The sequence below is a fragment of the Erythrolamprus reginae genome, chromosome 3, assembly GCF_031021105.1.
Source record: "Erythrolamprus reginae isolate rEryReg1 chromosome 3, rEryReg1.hap1, whole genome shotgun sequence".
Taxonomy (NCBI): domain Eukaryota; kingdom Metazoa; phylum Chordata; class Lepidosauria; order Squamata; family Dipsadidae; genus Erythrolamprus; species Erythrolamprus reginae.
Genome location: NC_091952.1, coordinates 245,985,876 through 246,007,750, shown reverse-complemented (window position 1 = coordinate 246,007,750; position 21,875 = coordinate 245,985,876). Strand labels below are relative to the sequence as shown.

Genomic DNA, 21,875 nt, shown 5'->3' with positions numbered 1-21,875 from the left:
CCTTCCCGCCTGCGCCTGTAGAGCCTCGGAGATCGCCGCTGGGTTTTGCTTTCTGGTGTTTTTTTTTCCCCTGCCCACCTTCTCCTAAACCCGTAATAACTTCCAGCCCTGGAGAAGTTTGCCTGCGCTCCCTAATCCAACCGCTTTGCGCTTTTTAAAAAAAAAAAATACTCTGTAGGATTGCGCTTTGGATTCAGTCTAAGGTTGCTGCCAGGAGAACTTCAGGAACTTGTGTTGTGAGCCGCCCTGAGTCCCAGGAGAAGGGTGGCATAGAAATCTGATTAATACATGAACAAACTTTACCCAGGATGGGAAACTTGTGAATCCTCGGAGAGTCCAATTAATAATAAACAATAAACCCTCCTGCCTAAAATTTGGAAGGCTTGCCAAGAAAAGAAACAAGGAGAAAGGTGGCTGGGGATGTAGGATGGGCACTTCCAAACAGCCTTCTTTGGGGATCTCTTCCTCCGGGCCATTCCAAAGTTGTGTGTGGCCTTTTCTTCCTTTGGGTGTAGGCTCCGTGGAAGCGACCAACCAGGATTTGGGGGGCCTGCGGCTGTGATTCCGCTGAACAAGGTTGAACTTTCAACCAACCTTCTTTTCAACCAACCCTACTCTTTATCCAGGCTGATCCGAAGCCGAAGGGGATGCCATTGGCGAAGCCCCAGCTTGCTGCCAATGTATATCCGGGACCGAGGAAGGCATGGGGAGGAGCCTGTCTTCTGTTGCCGCTGACTGACCTTTGACCCCCCTGCCAAGGAGGTGGGGGGAGGGGGAAAAACCAGCTGCCTTTCAATGTGACGGGGACCTTCCTCCTCCTGCTCCGACCTCCCACCCGCCATGGAGCTGTCCGAGGTACGTTGCTTGAGCGACAGCGATGAGTTGTACACCATCAACCAGACGCCCCCTAGTGGTGGTGCCCGCTCCCAACGCCTGCTGTGGCAGACCGCCGTGCGCCACATCACGGAGCAGCGTTTCATCCAAGAACACTGCAGTGGTGGCAAAGCCCTGGGCTCCGAAGATGAGTCCTGCTGCCCCAACCACAGCCACCCTTTCCGGCGTCAGTCGGCGGGCAAGAGCCTTGGCGGCCACAACAACGGGGGCACCAAAGTCTTCCCCGAGCGCAGCAGCAGCAGCGGGGATCTGGGCTTCCTGCACCTGGATTGCGCTCCCAGCAACTCCGATTTCTTCCTGAACTGGGGCTACACGTACCGGGGTGTGATCTTCCCTACTTTACGCAACTCCTTCAAGTCTCGGGACTTGGAGCGCCTCTACCAGCGGTACTTCCTGGGCCAGAGGCGGAAGTCGGAAGTGGTGGTGAACATCTTGGATGTGCTCACCAAGCTGACTCTTCTGCTGCTCCATCTGACTTTGGCCTCGGCCCCCATGGACCCCCTCAAGGGCATTCTGCTGGGCTTCTTCACGGGCATCGAAGTGGTCATCTGTGCCTTAGTGGTGGTCAGGAAGGACACGACCTCTTACACCTACCTGCAGTACAGCGGCGTGGTCACCTGGGTGGCGATGGCCACCCAGATCTTGGCCGCGGGCTTGGGTTGCGGTCTCCTTGGGGACGGCATCGGCTACGTGCTCTTCACTCTCTTCGCTACCTACAGCATGCTCCCTCTGCCCCTCACCTGGGCTATTTTGGCTGGCTTAGTGACCTCCCTCCTGCAGCTCGTCATGCAGACCTTCATCCCTAGACAAGTGGCGATCTCCATCTACCAGGTATTTCTTGTGGATTCCTTCCTCCTCCAGTTCCTCCTCCTCCTCCTCCTCCTCCTCCTCCTCCTCTTCTCCTCCTGTCCTCCTCCTCCTCCTCCTTCTTCTTCTCCCTCCCCCATCCCCAATTGCACAAGTTGGTTCACCTCTTACTCAGGGTTAGTTGGAACCGGTAGCAGATAATTGCCAGAGCAAACCTAACTGGGACACCATAGGGCAGTAATTGTGAACTTTTTTTTTCCACGGGTGCCAAAAAGAGTGTGCACATGCACTATCACACATGCGTGCATGCCCACATCCATAATTCAATGCCTGGGGAGGTCTAAAATAGCTTCCCCCATCCCCCGGAGGCCCTCTGGAGGCCAGAAATGGCCTGTTTCCCAACTTCTGGTGGACCCAGTAGGCTCATGTTTCACCCTCCCCAGGCTCCAAAGGCTTCCCTAGAGCTGGGGGAGGGTAAAAACACCCTTTCCCATCCCCCCGGAGGCTCTCTGGGAGCAAAAAACACCCTCCCAGAGCCTCTGTGTAATACAAATTGGCTGGCACACATATGCAGGTTGCAGCTGAGCTAGGGCAACAGCTCGCGTGCCAGCAGATATGGCTCCATGTGCCACCTGTTGCACCCGTGCCATAGGTTCGCCATCACTGCCAAAGGCATCTTCTGCTGAAAATGGGTAGGATAACTCCATTTGCAGTTATGGTAAGGATGGAGGTCCTTTTGCAAAACACAACAGGAATGTTCTTTCCTCTGAGATACAGATGGCGGCTCCTGAAAACAACACCGTTTACAAAACCAATTGTGGCTGGTAGCACTACTTAATCAGATGCCTTTTTAGGATCGTGTGTCCCTTCCCGAATCTATTTTTTTCCTAAGTTGATCGTTTCTGACTATCCTGGGAGTCTGAAGTCCAACAACTACAGGGAGCTTCAGAATGGAGGGAACACCACAAAATATATTGGTGTCCCGTTGTACTTTTATGGATAGCCACACACAAGGTCCTCCCAACTTGAGCTTCCTGCTTCTGGGTAGCCAGATCTTTGCGGAGAAATAAGCCATAAATTCTCAGCTGAGAACAGGATTCCTACCCCAAAGGCAGTGCAGTGGGTCCCTGAGTCAACCCTATGCTTTCCCCCCACAAAAGATTATTCAGTGCCACCAAGGCCAGGAGGGGGGGGGGGGTCTTTTAAATCGTATCGGAGTGTGTAGAAATCCAGACTTTTAGAAAGAAGGGAGGTAATTTTGGCATCCCTGGATAATGTCACGTAATTCCCTCTCCTGTTGAGTTCTCATTCAATGCTGCATTGGGTCCCTGTAGTATTTGATCAATTATTCAGCAGAGTTCAGCAAGCAGAAGAAGAGCTGTTTTGAGAGTAGCTTTAGATAGATAGATAGATAGATAGATGGATGGATGGATGGATGGATGGATGGATGGATGGATGGATAGATAGATAGATAGATAGATAGATAGATAGATAGATAGAGTTAGCAAAAACTTCAGAAGAGAAGGATTTAGGGGTAGTGATTTCTGACAGTCTCAAAATGGGTGAGCAGTGTGGTCGGGCGGTAGGAAAAGCAAGTGGGATGCTTGGCTGCATAGCTAGAGGTATAACATGCAGGAAGAGGGAGATTGTGATCCCCTTATATAGAGCGCTGGTGAGACCACATTTGGAATACTGTGTTCAGTTCTGGAGACCTCACCTACAAAAAGATATTGACAAAATTGAACGGGTCCAAAGACGGGCTACAAGAATGGTGGAAGTTCTTAAGCATAAAACGTATCAGGAAAGACTTCATGAACTCAATCTGTATTGTCTGGGGGACAGAAGGAAAAGGGGGGACATGATTGAAACATTTAAATATGTTAAAGGGTTAAATAAGGTTCAGGAGGGAAGTGTTTTTAATAGGAAAGTGAACACAAGAACAAGGGGACACAATCTGAAGTTAGTTGGGGGAAAGATCAAAGGCAACATGAGAAAATATTATTTTACTGAAAGAGTAGTAGATCCTTGGAACAAACTTCCAGCAGACGTGGTTGGTAAATCCACAGTAACTGAATTTAAACATGCCTGGGATAAACATATATCCATTGTAAGATAAAATACAGGAAACAGTATAAGGGCAGACTAGATGGACCATGAGGTCTTTTTTTTGCCGTCAGTCTTCTATGTTTCTATGATAGATAGATAGATAGATAGATAGATAGATAGATAGATAGATAGATAGATAGATAGATAGATAGATGACAAGCAGGGTATACCTTTACATGAAAAGTAAAATAATCCTCGTTCAATTTATAGGACTCTTCCCCAAACTCTGCCATGTGTTTGTCAATTCCCCTCTGGTACTTCAACACCCATGTTGCTTTGCTGGGCCTGAGGTTAGGCATTATGGGACTTGAACACAACTATGATGTCCCAGGCTGGAACAAGTTGGGATATAGGATTTCTGCCTTTATAACACTTTTCTTATACTGTACTTCCCAATTTTTGTTGGCTGAATGCTGTGTTTTGTTAGCTGGGATCAGTGGCCAGTTGTTGTTGTTGTTACTGCTGTTGTTGTTGAGCCAGGGAGGCACAGTGGTTAAACACTGCAGGCTACTTCAGCTGACTGCTAGCTGTAGTTCAGCAGTTCAAATCTCACCACCGGCTCAAGGTTGACTCAGCCTTCCATCCTTCCCCGGTGGGTAAAATGAGGATCCATATTGTTGCGGGCAAGAGGCTGATTCTGTAAACCGCTTAGAGAGGGCTGGAAAAGCAGTATAAAGTTGTATATAAGTCTAAACGCTATTGCTATGCTCTGTTGTTGTTGTCATTAGTGTTGTTATTGTTGTTGTTTTTATTATTTTATTCACAAAAAAACCTGTAATACACAGCAAACAAGATTTGTCTGCTGGACTTCGTATCACAATATCATAAGTTGAACGCTTCCCAAGCGTCTGTTGTTGTTGTTGCTGTTGTGGTGGTGGTGGTGGTGGTGGTGATGATGATGATGATGATGATGATGATTATTATTATTATTATTATTATTATTATTATTATTATTATTATTAGATGCCGTGCAAATTCAAACCTGCATATTCACCTCTTGTATCCATAGCAGTGGAGGATTGTGGATTGGCCCTATTTGGTGACCCGGTAGTCGGGGTGGGACATTCCTGCCATCCGCCCAGGATGCTTCTGTGCTTGTGCAGAAGCATCACGCCCGCCCACAAACCAGTAGCAACAGGGTTTAGGACCCATTACTGGTTCATAGGGCTTTCCCATCGGTATCCTAGCTGTTTAGTTTTGATATTTATAAAATGACAACTTGACTGTGGTCCAGTGGCCCAAGCCATCTGCTAAATTTGTTGGCTGAGGCCTCCGGGGATTATATAAATTCTCATCTGTCCGTAAAATCAGGCTAGTTGAATTCAGCTTTGTTCTGCTGTTATTCAGGTCCATGTTCTTGAAAGTGCTGAAACACTGACTTTAATAGCTAAAGTTACATTTTGTAACTGCATCTCATTCCTGAATGAGATGACGCTAATGCTATAAGAACACGATAGAAACATAGAAGATTGACGGCAGAAAAAGACCTCATGGTCCATCTACTCTGCTCTTATACTATTTCCTGTATTTTATCTTAGGATGGATATATGTTTTATCCCAGGCATGTTTGAATGCAGTTGCTGTGGATTTACCAACCACATCTGCTGGAAGTTTGTTCCAAGCATCTACTACTCTTTCAGTAAAATAATATTTTCTCACGTTGCTCTTGATCTTTCCCCCAACTAACTTCAGATTGTGTCTCCTTGTTCTTGTGTTCACTTTCCTAATAAAAACACTCCCCTCCTGAACCTTATTTAACCCTTTAACATATTTAAATGTTTCGATCCTGTCCCCCCTTTCCCTTCTGTCCTCCAGACTATACAGATTGAGTCCATTAAGTCTTTCCTGATAAGTTTTATGCTTAAGATCTTCTACCATTTTTGTAGCCCGCTTTTGGACCCGTTCAATTTTATCAATCTCTTTTTGTAGGTGAGGTCTCCAGAACTGAACACAGTATTCCAAATGTGGTCTCACCAGCGCTCTATATAGCGGGATCACAATCTCCTTCTTCCTGCTTATTATATTGTCTTAAACTCTACTTAGTACAACCAGTTTAGTTGGTGGTCCAATTCTCAGTTGGGATTAATTTAGGGGAAATAGGAAGACCATAGCCCAGCCATTTATTTGGTAAATTGGTAATTCAGAGATAAATTAAGCTGAGTCTTTGTGGTTTGGTTTCTTGAAACTGAAAAAAAAAGGACTGGGAACTAAAACAATATAATTATTTAAATTTTGACTTCTAGAAGGCATGGTGATTTTGTTTATTGATGTAGCTGTTTACTTTATGCAAATGCATCAAAGACAAATTCCTTGTGTGTCCAATCACACTTGGCCAGTAAAGAATTCTATTCTATTCTATTCTATTCCACTCCACTCTATTCTATTCTATTCTGTTCTATTTTGTTCTATTCTGTTCCGTTCCATTCCATTCCATGAAAGAAAGAATAGTCAGATTGAAAACTTCCTACGGGTTATCATCTTGTGACAGAATTAAATATAATTTGCTGCAACAATATCTGGTCCAAATAGGAGAAAGCTCTAAACTGGTTTAGAAATTGTTTTGGCCAGGAAGGTTAAAGGTCAGACTGACCCACATTAATGCCATCCACACAAAAGCTTTCAACAGGCCAGTAAATGATCTAACAGGTGCATTTTATAAGGAAGGGGAAAGTTATCATTTCAGATTTATTTCCTGTTCCAAAACAATTCCTTCCAGAGAAGAAGTTCCCCCAGGCAGCCTAGAGCAGGAAGAAAACAGAATGTTCTCGAAAAGAACAGAATATTCTGCCCTTGAAACTTATGAGATTTGTACACACCTATGGCATAATGGGGTAAGCTGGGTTTAGTTTAAAACTCGGATATTTTATTTTATTCTGATTCAATACATGATGCAAGCCCAGTTAACCTACTTAATTGATGGCTCAATATATGGTATTACAAACCCAGAAGAAAAGATAAATTTAGTAACTCGGCAAGTCATTAAAATGCAGTCCTCATGTATTTGACAATGAGGTGGTAAGAATTCCTTACCTGCATAAATTTTGTGGCTTGGGAAATATACTGGATACTTTTAGGAATAAAGTTCCCAATTTTTTTAGCTGACTCATTAAACCACCTAGAACAGGGGTCCCCAAACTTATACACACACACAGTAAAATACATGATGAAGGTTATAGAGGAGATACTCATCGTAAAATATATCTATGAAAGAATAGAAAAGAAGATATAGTAATAGAACATATCAATGAAAGAATAGAAGAAGAGATATAGAAATAGAAGAAAGGTATAGGAGATATAGGAGAGCAATAGGACAGGGGATGGAAGGCACTCTAGTGCACTTGTACTTGCCCCTTACTGACCTCTTAAGAATCTGGATAGGTCAACCGTAGATAATCTAAGGGTAAAGTGTTGTGGGTTTGGGGATGACACTATGGAGTCCGGTAATGAGTTCCACGCTTCGACAACTCAGTTACTGAAGTCATATTTTTTACAGTCAAGTTTGGAGCGGTTAATATTAAGTTTAAATCTGTTGTGTGCTCTTGTATTGTTGTGGTTGAAGCTGAAGTAGTCGCCGACAGGCAAGACATTGCAGCATATGATCTTGTGGGCAATACTTAGATCTGGTTTAAGGCGTCTTAGTTCTAGGCTTTCTAGGCCCAGGATTGAAAGTCTAGTCTCGTAGGGTATTCTGTTTCGAGTGGAGCAGTGAAGGGCTCTTCTGGTAAAGTATCTTTGGACATTTTCAAGGGTGATAATGTCTGAGATGTCTGGTTTCCAAACAGATGAGCTGTATTCAAGGATGGGTCTGGCAAAAGTTTTGTAAGCTCTGGTAAGCAGTGTGAGATTGCCAGAGCAGAAGCTACGTAGGATTAGGTTTACAACTCTTGAGGCCTTTTTGGCTATGTTGTTGCAGTGGGCTTTGGCACTTAAATCTTTTGTTATTAGTATACCGAGGTCTTTAACTGAGTGGGGATTATCTGTGATAATTTGATTATTCAGTTCGTATTTGAAGTTCAGATTCTTCTTCCCAATGTGTAGGACAGAGCATTTGCTAGTTGAGATTTGGAGTTGCCATGTGTTAGACCACTCAGAAACAGAGTTCAGGTCTTTTTGGAGAGTAGTTGTGTTATCAGTGGTGTTGAAGAGTTTTACATCGTCAGCGAAGAGGACACAGTTGCTTGTGATGTAATCACAAAGGTCATTGATGTAGAGAATGAAGAGCGTTGGTCCACAGTACACTACCTTGGGGAACACCGCTTTTAAGTTGTTATGTTTGAAGACTTTTGGCCTAGAAGCTTGAAGAGTTGAAAGAAAAATGATACAGATATTTGACAGGTCTAAAATCTTCACTTATTTATTAAATTTGTATGCTCCCCTCTCCCATTTTTGCCTGGAGACAACTCTAGGCGGCTTAGTGTAGGAGTGGCGGAATTTGGGGACGGGATTCAAAAAGGGATAAGCTTAGAATCCCCATGTACTCTTTTTAAAGTCCATTTTAATATTACTATTAAATGTTAATATTAATATTATTTTAATGGTTTGTTGTGTTGCTTTTAATTGGTTGTATGCGTAGGAGAGAGAGTGGCAATATCTGGGGGAGGAGTTAAAAGAGGGAGCAGCCTAGAATCCCTAAGTAACCACAAGTGGACTCTACTTGATGCTACGTAGGGATTCTAGGCTGCTTCCTCTTTTAACTCCACCCCTCAGATATTGCCACACTTTCTCCTACACTTGCAGCAAAACAAAGGCAATATAAGAAAACATTGAGATAATATTAAAATTAAAACTGACTAATAAAAAATAACAAGGAAGGCAGGGAACAGAGCCAAATACACGGTGGTGGTGGTGGGTTTTAACTCAGTTCATTTACCAATTTCAATTGGCAGAACCTGGGTTTTGGGCTTTTTTAGAAGACCAAAAGATGGGTGCAGATCTCAACTTTGGAGGAATGATGCTCCAGAGAGTGGGAGCCAGGCCAGAAAAGGGTGTTTTTCTGGACCTCAAAACTAAGTCTTTAGCTCAGGGGTGGGCAAAGTTGGCTCTTCTAGGATATGAGAGAGGGTCCGCAACTTGGGCGTCCTCCTTGATCCACAGCTCACATTAGAGAAATATCTTTCAGCTGTGGCGAGGGAGGCATTTGCCCAGGTTCGCCTGGTGCACCAGTTGTGGCCCTATTTGGACCAGGAGTCACTGGTCACAGTCACTCATGCCCTCATCACCTCGAGGCTCGACTACTGTAACGCTCTCTACATGGGGCTACCTTTGAAAAGTGTTCGGAAACTTCAGATCGTGCAGAATGTAGCTGCAAGAGCAATCATGGGCTTCCCTAAGTATGCCCATGTTACACCAACACTCTACAGTCTGCATTGGTTACTGATCAGTTTCCGGTCACAATTCAAAGTGTTGGTTATGACCTATAAAGCCCTTCGTGGCATCGGACCAGAATATCTCCGGGACCGCCTTCTGCCGCACAAATTCCAGCAACCAGTTAGGTCCCACAGAGTAGGCCTTCTCCGGGTCCCGTCAACTAAACAATGTCGTTTGGCGGGTCCCAGGGGAAGAGCCTTCTCTGTGGTGGCCCCAGCCCTCTGAGGCCAACTCCCCCCAGAGATCAGAATTGCCCTCACCCTCCTCGCCTTTTGTAAGCTCCTTAAAACCCACCTCTGTCGTCAGGCATGGGGGAATTGAGATATACCTTCCCCCTAGGCCTATACAATTTATGCATGGTATGTTTGTTTGTGTGTATGTTTGGTTTTTAATAAGGGCGTTTTAGCAATTTAAATATTAGATTTGTTTTATGCTGTTTCTTATTATTGTTGTTAACCACCCCGAGTCCACGGAAAGGGGCGGCATACAAATCGAATGAATGAATGAATGAATGAATGAATGTGGACTTCAACTCCCAGAATGAGCTAGCATGATTGGCTCAGGAATTCTGGGAGTTGAAATCCACAAGTCATAGAAGAGCCAACTTTGCCCACCCCTGCATTAGCTGGTCTTCAGTTAGTTTCATAAATGAGTGACATCCAGTGTTACATGGTAGGCATGTGTTAGCTTTTGTAAGGCCTCACACCCTCTGGACCAGATTCTGGAGGTATACAAAGATAACTATGTACACACACACAGAAACACACACAACACACACACAGAGACAACTGTGTGATAACTCTGTCAACAGGAGAAATTAATGCAGTCCAAGTGAGCTGCAAGGGAAGATCTTTTAGAGTAGGTGTCTCCCACCTTGGCAACCTTAAGTCCTGTGGACTTCAACTCCCAGAATTCTTCACTGACTGAGGAATTCTGGGAGTTGAAGTCCATGGGTCTTATAGTTACCAAAGTTGGAGAGCCCTGTCTTAGAAAGTGTCTTCTAACACTGCATGATGTATCGTGCCACTCCCTGTCTGGTCTCCTTGTGTTTTCACTTTTAATAAGCCCAAGCTTATTAAAATGTTCTCTAAAACCGGTTCAAAGCCCTGAAACATTTTAATCTTCCTAGCTTATCACAGCCGCATTGTGTCATTGAGCCCAGGTCTCTCGGTATATCTCTCACTCATTTTGCTTTTTGGTTGAATGAGTTTATCTCTGCTCTGATCTGTTGCAGGGTTTTGTGAGCGATACTGGGATCGGATGGCAATTTGATTAGATTTCTGTAATTTCTTTCTCTTTTTTTAAAGCTGCTTTAATTTGTTCTTCACTCAGGGAAACTTGGTGATGGGATAGGAAATAAGTGGAAAACAGAAATCGGTAATCTCTATCGGGAATTGGCTAAGAAACCTATTTCCAGGTTGGAGAGGGGGAAAAATAATTCTATTTGCAAACTCTGCATATGCAAGATTCCCCTGAAAGTACCCTGTTTTCACCCAAAATAAGACATACCCTGATAATTGTTCTGTCGGGCTCTCTGGTAGACTCCTCCCAAAAATTCACAGGTACAAATTTCAGACACACACACATTTGAAAATTCAAAACAATGTTCTTTATCATGAAAATTCACTTAAACTAAGCCCTCTTTTGGTATAGCAAATAGCACTGGTCTCCAAACAAACTGGTAATTGGTACAAGTCCCTTATCAGTTCTGTGATACTTAGCTTGCAGCTATGAGGTAATTCACAGTCCTTCTTCTTTCACAAAGTGAAACACACTTTGCTCTGGTTTAGTTTCAAAGCGGGGGGAAATCAGCACACAAAAGGTCAAAGGCAGCAAAGCAGGCACGAAACACAACGATCAGATAATCCTCCACAATGGCCAAACCCACAGGCTGCTCTTTATAGCAGCCTCACTAATTACCACAGCCCCACCCAACCACAGGTGGCCTCATTTTCTTTGATAATAATCTCTCAGTTGTTGTTGCCTATGCATCGCTCTCCGCATGCGTGGCTGTATCATTAACTCTTGTTCTGAATCCAAGGAGGAGCTAGATAATTGATCTTCTTCTGAACTGTCTGCCACACTCTCCTCCTCCCTGTCACTCATGTCTTCTTGGTCAGAGGAGCCTTCATCAGCAGATTCCACCGGGGGCAAAACAGGCCTGCAGCATGTGGATGTCTCCCCCACATCCACAGTCCTTGGGGCAGGAGCTGGGCCAGAGCTAACCACAACAATGATAAGCCCAATTGGGCTTTTGAGTGCATGGCAGTAAGGCCAAGAGCTCATTTCAGGTTTCAAAAAAAAATATAAGACAGGGTTTATTTCCGGGAAAACATGGTAGGTAACCAGCTTTGTAGAGATGCATGCATTTTTGTTATTGAAAAATAAAGGAAATATTTTTTAAAAATAAAATCCATCAGAATTTCAAGACCACGCAATGTCCATTCTCTTCTTGGCAGGGATGGCATTCTTTAGGGCAGAGGTCCTCAAACCTGGCAACTTTAAGACTGGTTGGACTTCAACTCCCAGAATTCTCCAGCCAACTATGGAGCATTCTGGGAGTTGAAGTCCACAAGTCTTAAAGTTGCCAGCTTCAGGGGCCTCTGCTTTAGGGAAAGCCTGGGAAACCTGAAGAGGGAAAGAGACCCTATTAAGGAATTGCAAAACTTTGTGGGTTTTGAATTAAGACTTGACACACCCGTCACCTGTTTGTTGGCTAACGGAGTGGGGGCAGGAGTGAAGATGGGACTGAGGGCAGTGAGGCCTCCCTGGGAATCTTTTGGGGAGGGCAGTGGTATCGGTTGAATGTCTTGACTTTCTGCACAGGTTGTGCAAGGTTGCTTCGTGGGCCGTGCATTGGACAGGCCAACAAGGAATCCCTCAACAATTTTATGGATGAAGAAATAAAAGCTTCTTCTAGGATGAGTAAAAGGCCTGTAGACTAAAGTGCATGAAGAATGGTTGCAGGGTTGGACTAGAAGACCTCCAAGGTGGTTTCCTCCTCTTCTATTCCTATTCCTATTCCTACTCCTACTCCTATTCCTACTCCTATTCATATTTCTATTCCTACTCCTATTCCTACTCCGACTCCTACTCCTATTCATATTCATATTCCTACTCCTACTCCTATTCATATTCCTACTCCTACTTCTATTCCTACTCCTATTCCTATTCCCATTCCTACTCCTATTCCTACTCCTACTCCTACTCCTATTCCTTTTCCTACTCCTACTATTCCTACTCCTATTCCTATTTCTTTTCCTACTCCAATTCCTACTTCTATTCCTACTCCTATTCCTTTTCCTACTCCTATTCCTTTTCCTACTCCTACTCCTACTCCTATTCCTACTCCTATTCCTACTCTTACTCCTATTCCTATTCCTATTCCTATTCTACTCTACTCTACTCTACTCTACTCTACTCTACTCTATATTCTATGAGCCTTGGTGGCACAGTGGTTAGAGTGCAGTACTGCCAGCTGATTCTGCTGACTGCTGGCTATAGTTCACCAGTTCAAATCTCACCAGGCTCCAGGTTGACTCAGCCTTCCATCCTTCCAAGGAGGATAAAGTGGGGAGCCAGATTTTTTGGGGGGGTGATATGCTTACTCTGTAAACCGCTTAGAGAGGGCTGTAAAGCACTGTGAAGCAGTATGTAAGTCTAGGTGCTATTGCTGTTCCGTTCCGTCTTGTCCCGTCCCATCTCATCTCATCCCATACAGGGGTGAATTGCTCCTGGTTCACTTGTGCCTGTTGGTCATCAGAGAGCCAGTTGTGAAGGCAGTGTGTGGCTCTGCCTACCCACCCAGATGCCTCCATTTGGGTTCTTTTACCTTCACAAAGTGTTCTTTGCAGGTTGGGGGAGCCTGGCGCTGCCTTCATGACCGTCTCTCTGATAACCAACAGACACAAGCGAACCAGGAGCATTTTATCCCTGATCCCATCCCGTGAGGATTATAGTTAGTTTTATTATTTTATTTTATTTATTAGATTTGTATGCCGCCCCTCTCCGAAGACTCGGGGTGGCTAACAACAATAAAAAAGACAATGTGAACAAATCTAATATTAAAAATAATCTAAAAGACCCCAATTTAAAGAACCACTCATACATACAAGCATACCATGTATAAATTCTATAAGCCTAGGGGGAAGGGAAAATTTCAACTCCCCCACGCCTGACGACAGAGGTGGGTTTTAAGGAGCTTGCGAAAGGCAAGGAGGGTGGGGGCAACTCTGATATCTGGGGGGAGTTGGTTCCAGAGAGTCGGGGCCGCCACAGAGAAGGCTCTTCCCCTGGGTTAGTGTATCTAATGTCACCAAAGGATGAAAAAAAAAGAGAGAGAAAGAAATAGCTCCATTCACCAAAGAAGGTCTATGGAGATTCTCAATCATCCAGATTTTGGTTTCTCCCAAAGTTGTTTTTTCCAAAAGGCAACTGGACGTTTTTGGGGTTTTTTATATATATTTTTTCCTTTGAAAATCTTTTGCTTCTCATCCAAGAAGCTGAAGGGAAGAATGGATAATGAAGTGAAACATTTTCAAGGTCAGACTACACCTGGAGTATTGCATTCAGTTCTGGTCACCACACTTCAAAAGAGACAGAAACTTTGGAAAGGGTACAGAAAAGAGCAACTAAAATGATAAAGGGACTAGAAACTGGGCATGGATATTCTAGTGAAAAGAAGGGCCAGGGGGGGACATGATAACAGTATACAGATACTTGAGGGGTTGCCAGAGAGAGGAAGGGGTCACACTATTTTCCAGAGCACAAAGTGGGCCAGACGATGAACTATAGATGGAAGCTGACCAAGGAGAGATTCAACCTGGAAATAAGGAAGAACTTCCTGATGGTCAGAGCATCAACTAGTGGAACGGCCTGCCAGCGGAGGTTGTGAAATGCCCCAGCTCTGGACATATTCTAGAGGAGATTGGACTGCCATCTGGCTGGGGAAGTGTAGGATTTCCTGCTTGAGCAGGGGGTTGGACTTGATGACCTGCAGGGTCCCTTTCAATTCTAATTAAATAAGTAAGTAAGTAAGTAAGTAAGTAAGTAAGTAAGTAAGTAAGTAAGTAAGTAAGTAAGTAAGTAAGAAAGAGGGAAAGAAAGAAAGAAAGAAAGAAAGAAAGAAAGAAAGAAAGAGGGAAAGAGGGAAAGAGGGAAAAATCAAGGAAGTCCAGCTGCTTTTTTGGGGGGGAAAAGTTTTTAAGTGATGCCACTCACTTAAAAATATTTACTGTGGTGCTGCTTCAACATCTGAGATCCATGCTACCCCCATCCTACTGGCTTTCCGGAAAGCTGTTAAGACTTGGATTTTCCGGCAAGCCGGGGGCCATTGAGTAAAGGATGCACCATCAAAATCCAGCCATAAGTGAAACATGGTCTTATTGTGGGTTTTAAATGGTTTTTAAGTTGTTTTTCTTTTTAGATATTTTAATATTAATAATGTATGGTTTTGTTTTTTATGGTTGTGAGCTGTCTAGAGGCCTTAGGGAATGGAAATAAATAAACAAACAAACAAACAAACAAATGAACAAATAAATAAATAAATAAATAAATAAATGCGCTATGGAGTGGTATATAAATGGCTATGGCTTGTGGTACTAAGTGACAACTACATCTGGAAGAAAGAATATGACAAGCTAAAGAAGTACCAGGGCCTGAAGGGAGAACTAAAGAAAATAAAGGCCAAAGTGATCCCCACCAGTGGTAGGAAAACTCGAGGCTGCGACCCCTAGGGTGGAAACTAATCCAGGAGAGAAGCAATTTAGAACTAAAGAGAAATTTCCTGACTGTTAGAACAATTAATCAGTAACTTGCCTCCAGAAGTTGTGAATGCTCCAACACTGGAAGTTTTAAAGAAGATGTTGGATAACCATCTGTCTGAAGTGGTGTAGGGTTTTCTGTCTAAGCAAGGGATTGGACTACAACAGTGTTTCCCAACCTTGGCAACTTGAAGATATCTGGACTTCAACTCCCAGAATTCCCCAGCCAGCTTGATGATCCAAATATCTTCAAGTTGCCAAGGTTGGGAAACACTGGACTAGAAGACCTCCAAGGTCCCTTCCAATTATTCTATTCTATTCTATTCTCCTTCCCCTTCCCCTTCCCACTCCACTCCATTCTGAAGACCTTCAAGCTCATCTATACTTTTTTCCCCCAATATATATTTATTAAATTTTTCCATTTTTTTAAAAGTACATAATCATATTTACAGATGAATCTACATCATATATACATTCCTATCGACATTATCTTCTAATTACTTTTAGATTTCTTGATATTTTATTTCAATGTTTCTTTTGAGTTTCTTTTTTTTGTCCATTGGTACCATTTTGTCCAGGTTTCACAATAGTCCGATTCTTTTCGATTATTAAGCTCCATTGTCAATCTGTCCATCTCTGCACAGTCGTATATTTTCTTGATGATCTCATTATCTTCAGGTATTTGCGGATTTTTCCAGTTCTGTGCAAATACAATCCTTGCAGCTGTTGTAATATGCAAGCTTAGATATTTTACATTTTTAGAATAGGTACTGCTATACTTTTTTTAATAGAACAGCTTTGGATTTTTTTTTCATGGGTGGGAAAGTGGCTCTAGCAATTCTCAGGAATGACAGCAAAATCTCTCTGTCCAGAAAAGTACAGTACTAGGAACAATAGCAATAGCACTTAGACTTATATACCACTTCACAGTGCTTTAAATCCCTCTCTAAGCAGTTAACAGAGTCAGCATATCGCCCCCAACAATCTGGGTCCTCATTTTTCCTACCTCGGAGGGATGGAAGGCTGACTCAACACTGGATCTGGTGAGATTTGAACTGGTGAACTACAGCCAGCAGTCAGCAGAAGCAGCTTGCAGTACTGCACTCTAACCACTGCGCCACCACAGAACAGCTAAGATATTGTGGCGAACCCTCCAATTCCCAGGCCCCAAGATTGAGGAAGGCACAGACCCCCCCCCCCCCCCAGAAGGAGGAGAAGGGAATTTTTAAATATATCTCCAAGTCACTTTTGACTCCAAGTGGACCAATATAATGTATATCTCAGAGGTTTTCAAACTTGGCAACTTTTAAGACTTGTGGACTTCATCTGCCAGGCAACTATGCTGGCTGGAGAATTCTGGCGGTTGAAGTCTACAAGTCTTAAAGTTGCCAAGTTTGAGGATCCCTGGTATAATTTGTTAATTGCAAGATTGGTAGATGGAGCAAGAGATTTGGTGACCTCTGAACGTCCTCCTCTGAGTTTCTACATGGATGTATTTTCAGGCTAAACTCTTGTAGCCCAAAGTGGTCATCTCTTTGGGATCATTCATATATTGACTTGCATGGTTCGCATCCTAATTTTCCATCCATCTGTCGGAGCCGTTATGGCTATTGAGGGCGAAACATCTCTCCCGCCCCAACTCGAGTTGTTGTCCAAGGCATCTGGATCACCCTACGATGAATTAGGCTCAGAAACCGATGGGAAGCCAGTGCAGATGGCACAGAAAAATACACAGCAGAAATTATATTTGCCAGGGGGCCTGCCCACATTAATCAATGTCCACTCTGAACCAGTTAAATTTTACAAATGACCATCAAAGGCAGTCTCACATGCGGCAGATTTTTTCAATAAATCTCACGGAGATATCGTCTGCAGATCATGAGTAATGAATTCAGAGTAAGCGCCGACTTCTTGGTTACCGCATGAGTAACTAAGCTCCAGCAAATTTTCGATCTCCAAGACTGAATGGAACAAGGAAGCTTCTGTTTGGGCAAAAGGGAAGGAAAGAGTGTTTGAGGAAGATACAGAATATATTATTTTAATGTTAAGGTTCTGGACTTGTCGGTTGGAAAGCCAGCAGCCCAGGTTCAGCACCCAAGCGCCACATGATGGGGTGAGTGCCCATCCTCACCGCAGCTCCTGCCAACAATGTAGAAATTCGAAAGCATGTAAACGTGCGTAGATAATTAGGTACCACTTTGGAGGGAAGGTAACAATGTTTGTGTTTATGTTTATGTTTATTAGATTTGTATGCCGCCCCTTTCCGTAGACTCGGGGCGGCTCACAACACAATAAAAAACAGTTCATAACAAATCTAATAATTTACAATTTACCATACATAAATTGTATAGGCCCAGGGGAGATATTTCGGTTCCCCCATGCCTGATGACAAAGGTGGGTTTTAAGGGGTTTATGAAAGGCAAGGAGGGTAGGGGCAGTTCTAATCTCTGGGGGGAACTGGTTCCAGAGAGTCGGGGCTGCCACAGAGAAGGCTCTTCCCCTGGGGCCCGCCAACCGACACTTTAGAGCTTTAGAGGTCATAACCAACACTTTGAATTGTGACCGGAAACTGATCGGCAACCAATGCAGACTGCGGAGTGTTGGTGTAACATGGGCATTTTTGGGAAAGTCCATGATTGCTCTCGCAACTGCATTCTGCACGATCTGAAGTTTCCGAACACTTTTCAAAGGTAGCCCCATGTAGAGAGCGTTACAGTAGTCGAGCCTCAAGGTGATGAGGGCATGAGTGACTGTGAGCAGTGACTCCCGGTCCAAATAGGGCCGCAACTGGTGCACCAGGCGAACCTGGGCAAATGCCCCCCTCGCCACAGCTGAAAGATGTTTCTCTAATGTGAGCTGTGGATCGAGGAGGACACCCAAGTTGCGAACCTTCTCTGAGGGGGCCAGTGATTCTCCCCCCAGGGTAATGGACGGACAGATGGAATTGTCCTTGGGAGGCAAGACCCACAGCCACTCCGTCTTGTCTGGGTTGAGTTTGAGTTCGTTGACACCCATCCAGGCCCCAGCATCCTCCAAGCACCGGCACATCATGCTGATATATGAGCCTTGTTGGCACATGTGGTTAGAATGAAGCACTGTAAGCTGCTTCTGCTGACTGTTGGCTGTAGTTCATCAGTTCAAATCTCACCAGGCTCAAAGTTGACTCAGCCTTCCATCCTTCTGAGGTGGGTAAAATGAGGACCCAGTACGGGTCCAAAGACAGCCTACAAAAATGGTGGAAGGTCTTAAGCATAAAACGTATCAGGAAAGACTTAATGAACTCAATCTGTATAGTCTGGAGGACAGAAGGATAAGGGGTAGACATGATCGAAACATTTAAATATGTTAAAGGGTTAAATAAGTTTCAGGAGGGAAGTGTTTTTAATAGGAAAGTGAACATAAGAACAAGGGGGCACAATCTGAGGTTAGTTGAGGGAAAGATCAGAAGCAACATGAGAAAATATTATTTTACTAAAAGAGTAGTAGATGCTTGGAACAGACATGGTTGGTACATCCACAGTAACTGAATTTAAGCATGCCTGGGATAAACATATATAAGATAAAATACAGGAAATAGTATAAGGGCAGACTAGATCGACCATGAAGTCTTTTTCTGCTGTCAATCTTCTTTGTTTCTATGTTTCTATGATTGTTGGGGGCTGACTCTGTAACCGCTTAGAGAGCGCTGTAAAGCATTCTGAAGTGGTATATAAGTCTATGTGCTATTGCTATTGCTATCATGCAGGCGACATGACTGTGGAAATGACTTCAGATTGTGCTGGCTCAACGGCCTTGAAACAGAGATTAGCAATGTCCCCTCTGTCTCTCTGTCTCTCCATCCATCCATCCATCCATCCATCCATCTATCTATCTACCTTCGGGACCGCCTTCTGCCGCACGAATTCCAGCGACCGGTTCGGTCCCACAGAGTTGGCCTTCTCCGGGTCCCGTCGACTAAACAATGTCGTCTGGCGGGACCCAGGGGAAGAGCCTTCTCTGTGGCGGCTCCAACCCTCTGGAACCAGCTCCCCCCTGAGATTAGGATTGCCCCCACCCTCCTTGCCTTTCGCAAACTTCTTAAAACCCACCTCTGCCGTCAGGCATGTGGGAACTGAAACATCTCCCCCTTGCCCATGTTGTTTTGGTATTAGATTGATTGTATGCGTGTTTTGTTTATTTGTTTTAATACTCTGGGGTTGTTTTTTATGAATTTTAGCTTAAAATTGTCATTGGATTGGTGGGTATTGGATTGTCATTATGTATTGTTTTTATCTTGCTGTGAGCCACCCCGAGTTTTCGGAGAGGGGCGGCATATAAATCCAATAAATCTAATCTAATCTAATCTAATCTAATCTAATCTAATCTATCTATCTATCTATCTATCTATCTATCTATCTATCTATCTATCTATATCTATCTATCTATCTATCTATCTATCTATCTATCTATCTATCTATCTCTATCTATCTATCTATCTATCTATCTATCTATCTATCATCTATCTATCTATCTATCTATCTATCTATCTATCATCTATCTATCTATCTATCTATCTATCTATCTATCTATCTATCTATCTATCGATCTTAATTCACAGTCGTGTGAATCTTTAGGCAGATTTCCATGAGTTGATGTCTCTTTCGGGTAAAGACCCTTCTGCTAATTGAGATCAATGAACAATTTTATTTTATTTTATTTTTGCTAAATCGTCCTTGGAAGTCCTGAGCCTTCCTCAGATAGCTCAAAAGGAGGATAAATTGCTGTTGTCAGCCGCCCCGAGTCTACGGAGAGGGGCGGCATGCAAATCTAATAAAGGAATGAATGAATGAATGAATGAATGAATGAATGAATGAATGAATGAATGAATGAATGAATGAATACATACATACATACATACATACATACATACATACAGAGAGAGAGAGAGAAAGAAAGAAAGAAAGAAAGAAAGAAAGAAAGAAAGAAAGAAGGCAAATAGAAAAGAAGTCTATTTGGCTTCCAGAAAACCCCTTCCCCATTTTAAGGAACACCATGAATGTTAGTCTGAAATATACTATTTCTATTTATTTAACCCAGGGCACTGCTCACCCCAAGAGATACGCAGTTGGCCTAAATTTAGATTGCACTAATCATGGATAGTATGATTAAGGAATGTTCACTGCAGCTGTATCTGGGTGAACAGCTCCTTCTCTGCACCAAGATTGCCCAGAATGCAAGTTCACAGAGTCACATTTTCCATCCTCTCATATTTGAACTCAAGAACACCATAGATACTATTAATATTTTTCAGCCTGCCCATCCCTGTAAAATTTCTGCCACTGGCACTGCTACCACTTTGGGCTACACTAAAGTCACCCTAGGTCTTCATGTCAACGTTGATTCAGTGAAATGATTGTGTGTGTTTGTCTCTGTCAGTGATGGCGAACCTATGGCACGGTTGCCACAGGTAGCACGTGGAGCCATATTTGCTGGCAGGTGAGCCGTTGCACCAGCTCAGCTCCAACGTGCATGTGTGTGCTGGCCATCTGATTTTTGGCTCACACAGAGGCTCTAGGAGGGTGGTTTTGGCTTCCAGAAAGCCTCCAGGGGGATGGGGTAGGGTGTTTTTACCATCCCCTGGCTCCAGGGAAGCCTTTGGAGCTTGGGGAGGGCAAAACACAAGCCTACTGGGCCCACCAGAAGTTCAGAAATAGACTGTTTCCAGCCTCTAGAGGGTCTCAAGGGAGCGGGGGAAGCTGTTTTCACACTTCCTAGGCATTTAATTAATTTAATTATGGTTGTGGGCACTCACACATGCATGATAGTACGCACCCAAGCTCTTTCAGCACCCAAGGAAAAAAAGATTTACCTGGTCTTTGTGTTTCTCTGTGTGTATTTTGCTGGGCAGCAATAGAAGAAGTGCTTTCATTGTCCTTTAGCAGGATGCTTTCCTACCTTTTCCTCTAGCCGACATTTCTGGGATTTCCAAGTAGACACCCATCCAAATACGTAACCGATCTGGCTCCTCCTTAGCTTCCATAGACAGAGAAAGACAGTGAAATGCTGCCACTTGCTAAGTCATGAAAATATATTCTATCGAACACAGTAGGGAGTTTCATTTGAGGAAGGGCCGTGTATATTTCATCTCTCTTGTATGAAGAGATTCAAAATATTATTCATAAATTTCTCAAGCAGTGCTACTTTGGATTGATTTAGACCAGCCTTCTTAAAATTTGCAAGGTTAAACCTTTCACCTTCCTTTAATCTGAATTGGGCTGTTGAAACCCAGAAGCCAATTAGGGAAACAGTTAAAAAATAGAATATTGGTAACTTGGGTTACTTTTAATCTTTTGTTGTTGTTGTTGTTTTAATGCACATTGAGTGTCATCCACTAGTTTGAATTTAAGGACAGTTCAGCAAATTCAAAGAAATATTGGAAGATATGCTTTGATCCAGGGAGCTTGCAATACTGAGAATTCAGTCTGGATTTACAAAATAACCCTAGAATAGAATGGAGTGGAGTGGAGTGGAATAGGAGTAGAGTAGAGTAGAGTAGAGTAGAGTAGAGTAGAGTAGAGTAGAGTAGAGTAGAGTAGAGTAGAGTAGAATTATTTATTGGCCATATGTGATTGGACAAACAAGGAATTTGTTTTTGGTGCATATGGTCTCAGTGTACATAAAAGAAAAATAAATTTGTCAAGAACTAGGGGTAGTGATTTCTGACAGTCTCAAAATGGGTGAACAGTGCAGTCAGGCGGTAGGGAAAGCAAGTAGGATGCTTGGCTGCATAGCTAGAGGTATAACAAGCAGGAAGAAGGAGATTGTGATCCCGCTGTATAGAGCGCTGGTGAGACCCCATTTGGAATACTGTGTTCAGTTCTGGAGACCTCACCTACAAAAAGATATGGACAAAATTGAACGGGTCCAAAGACGGGCTACAAGAATGGTGGAAGGTCTTAA

The 21,875-nt window shown here is 43.5% G+C and overlaps 1 protein-coding gene across 1 annotated transcript in view; it reads left to right on the top strand.

Moving 5' to 3' along the window:
* Positions 1–807: 807 nt before the first annotated feature.
* Positions 808–21,875, top strand: part of ADCY8 (adenylate cyclase 8) — a 167,898-nt gene continuing 146,830 nt past the window's right edge. Inside the window, exon 1 of the mRNA XM_070748307.1 lies at positions 808–1,725. Coding sequence (XP_070604408.1) covers positions 841–1,725 — 885 coding nt within the window. The 5' untranslated portion in view covers positions 808–840. The remainder of the gene's footprint in view (positions 1,726–21,875) is intronic.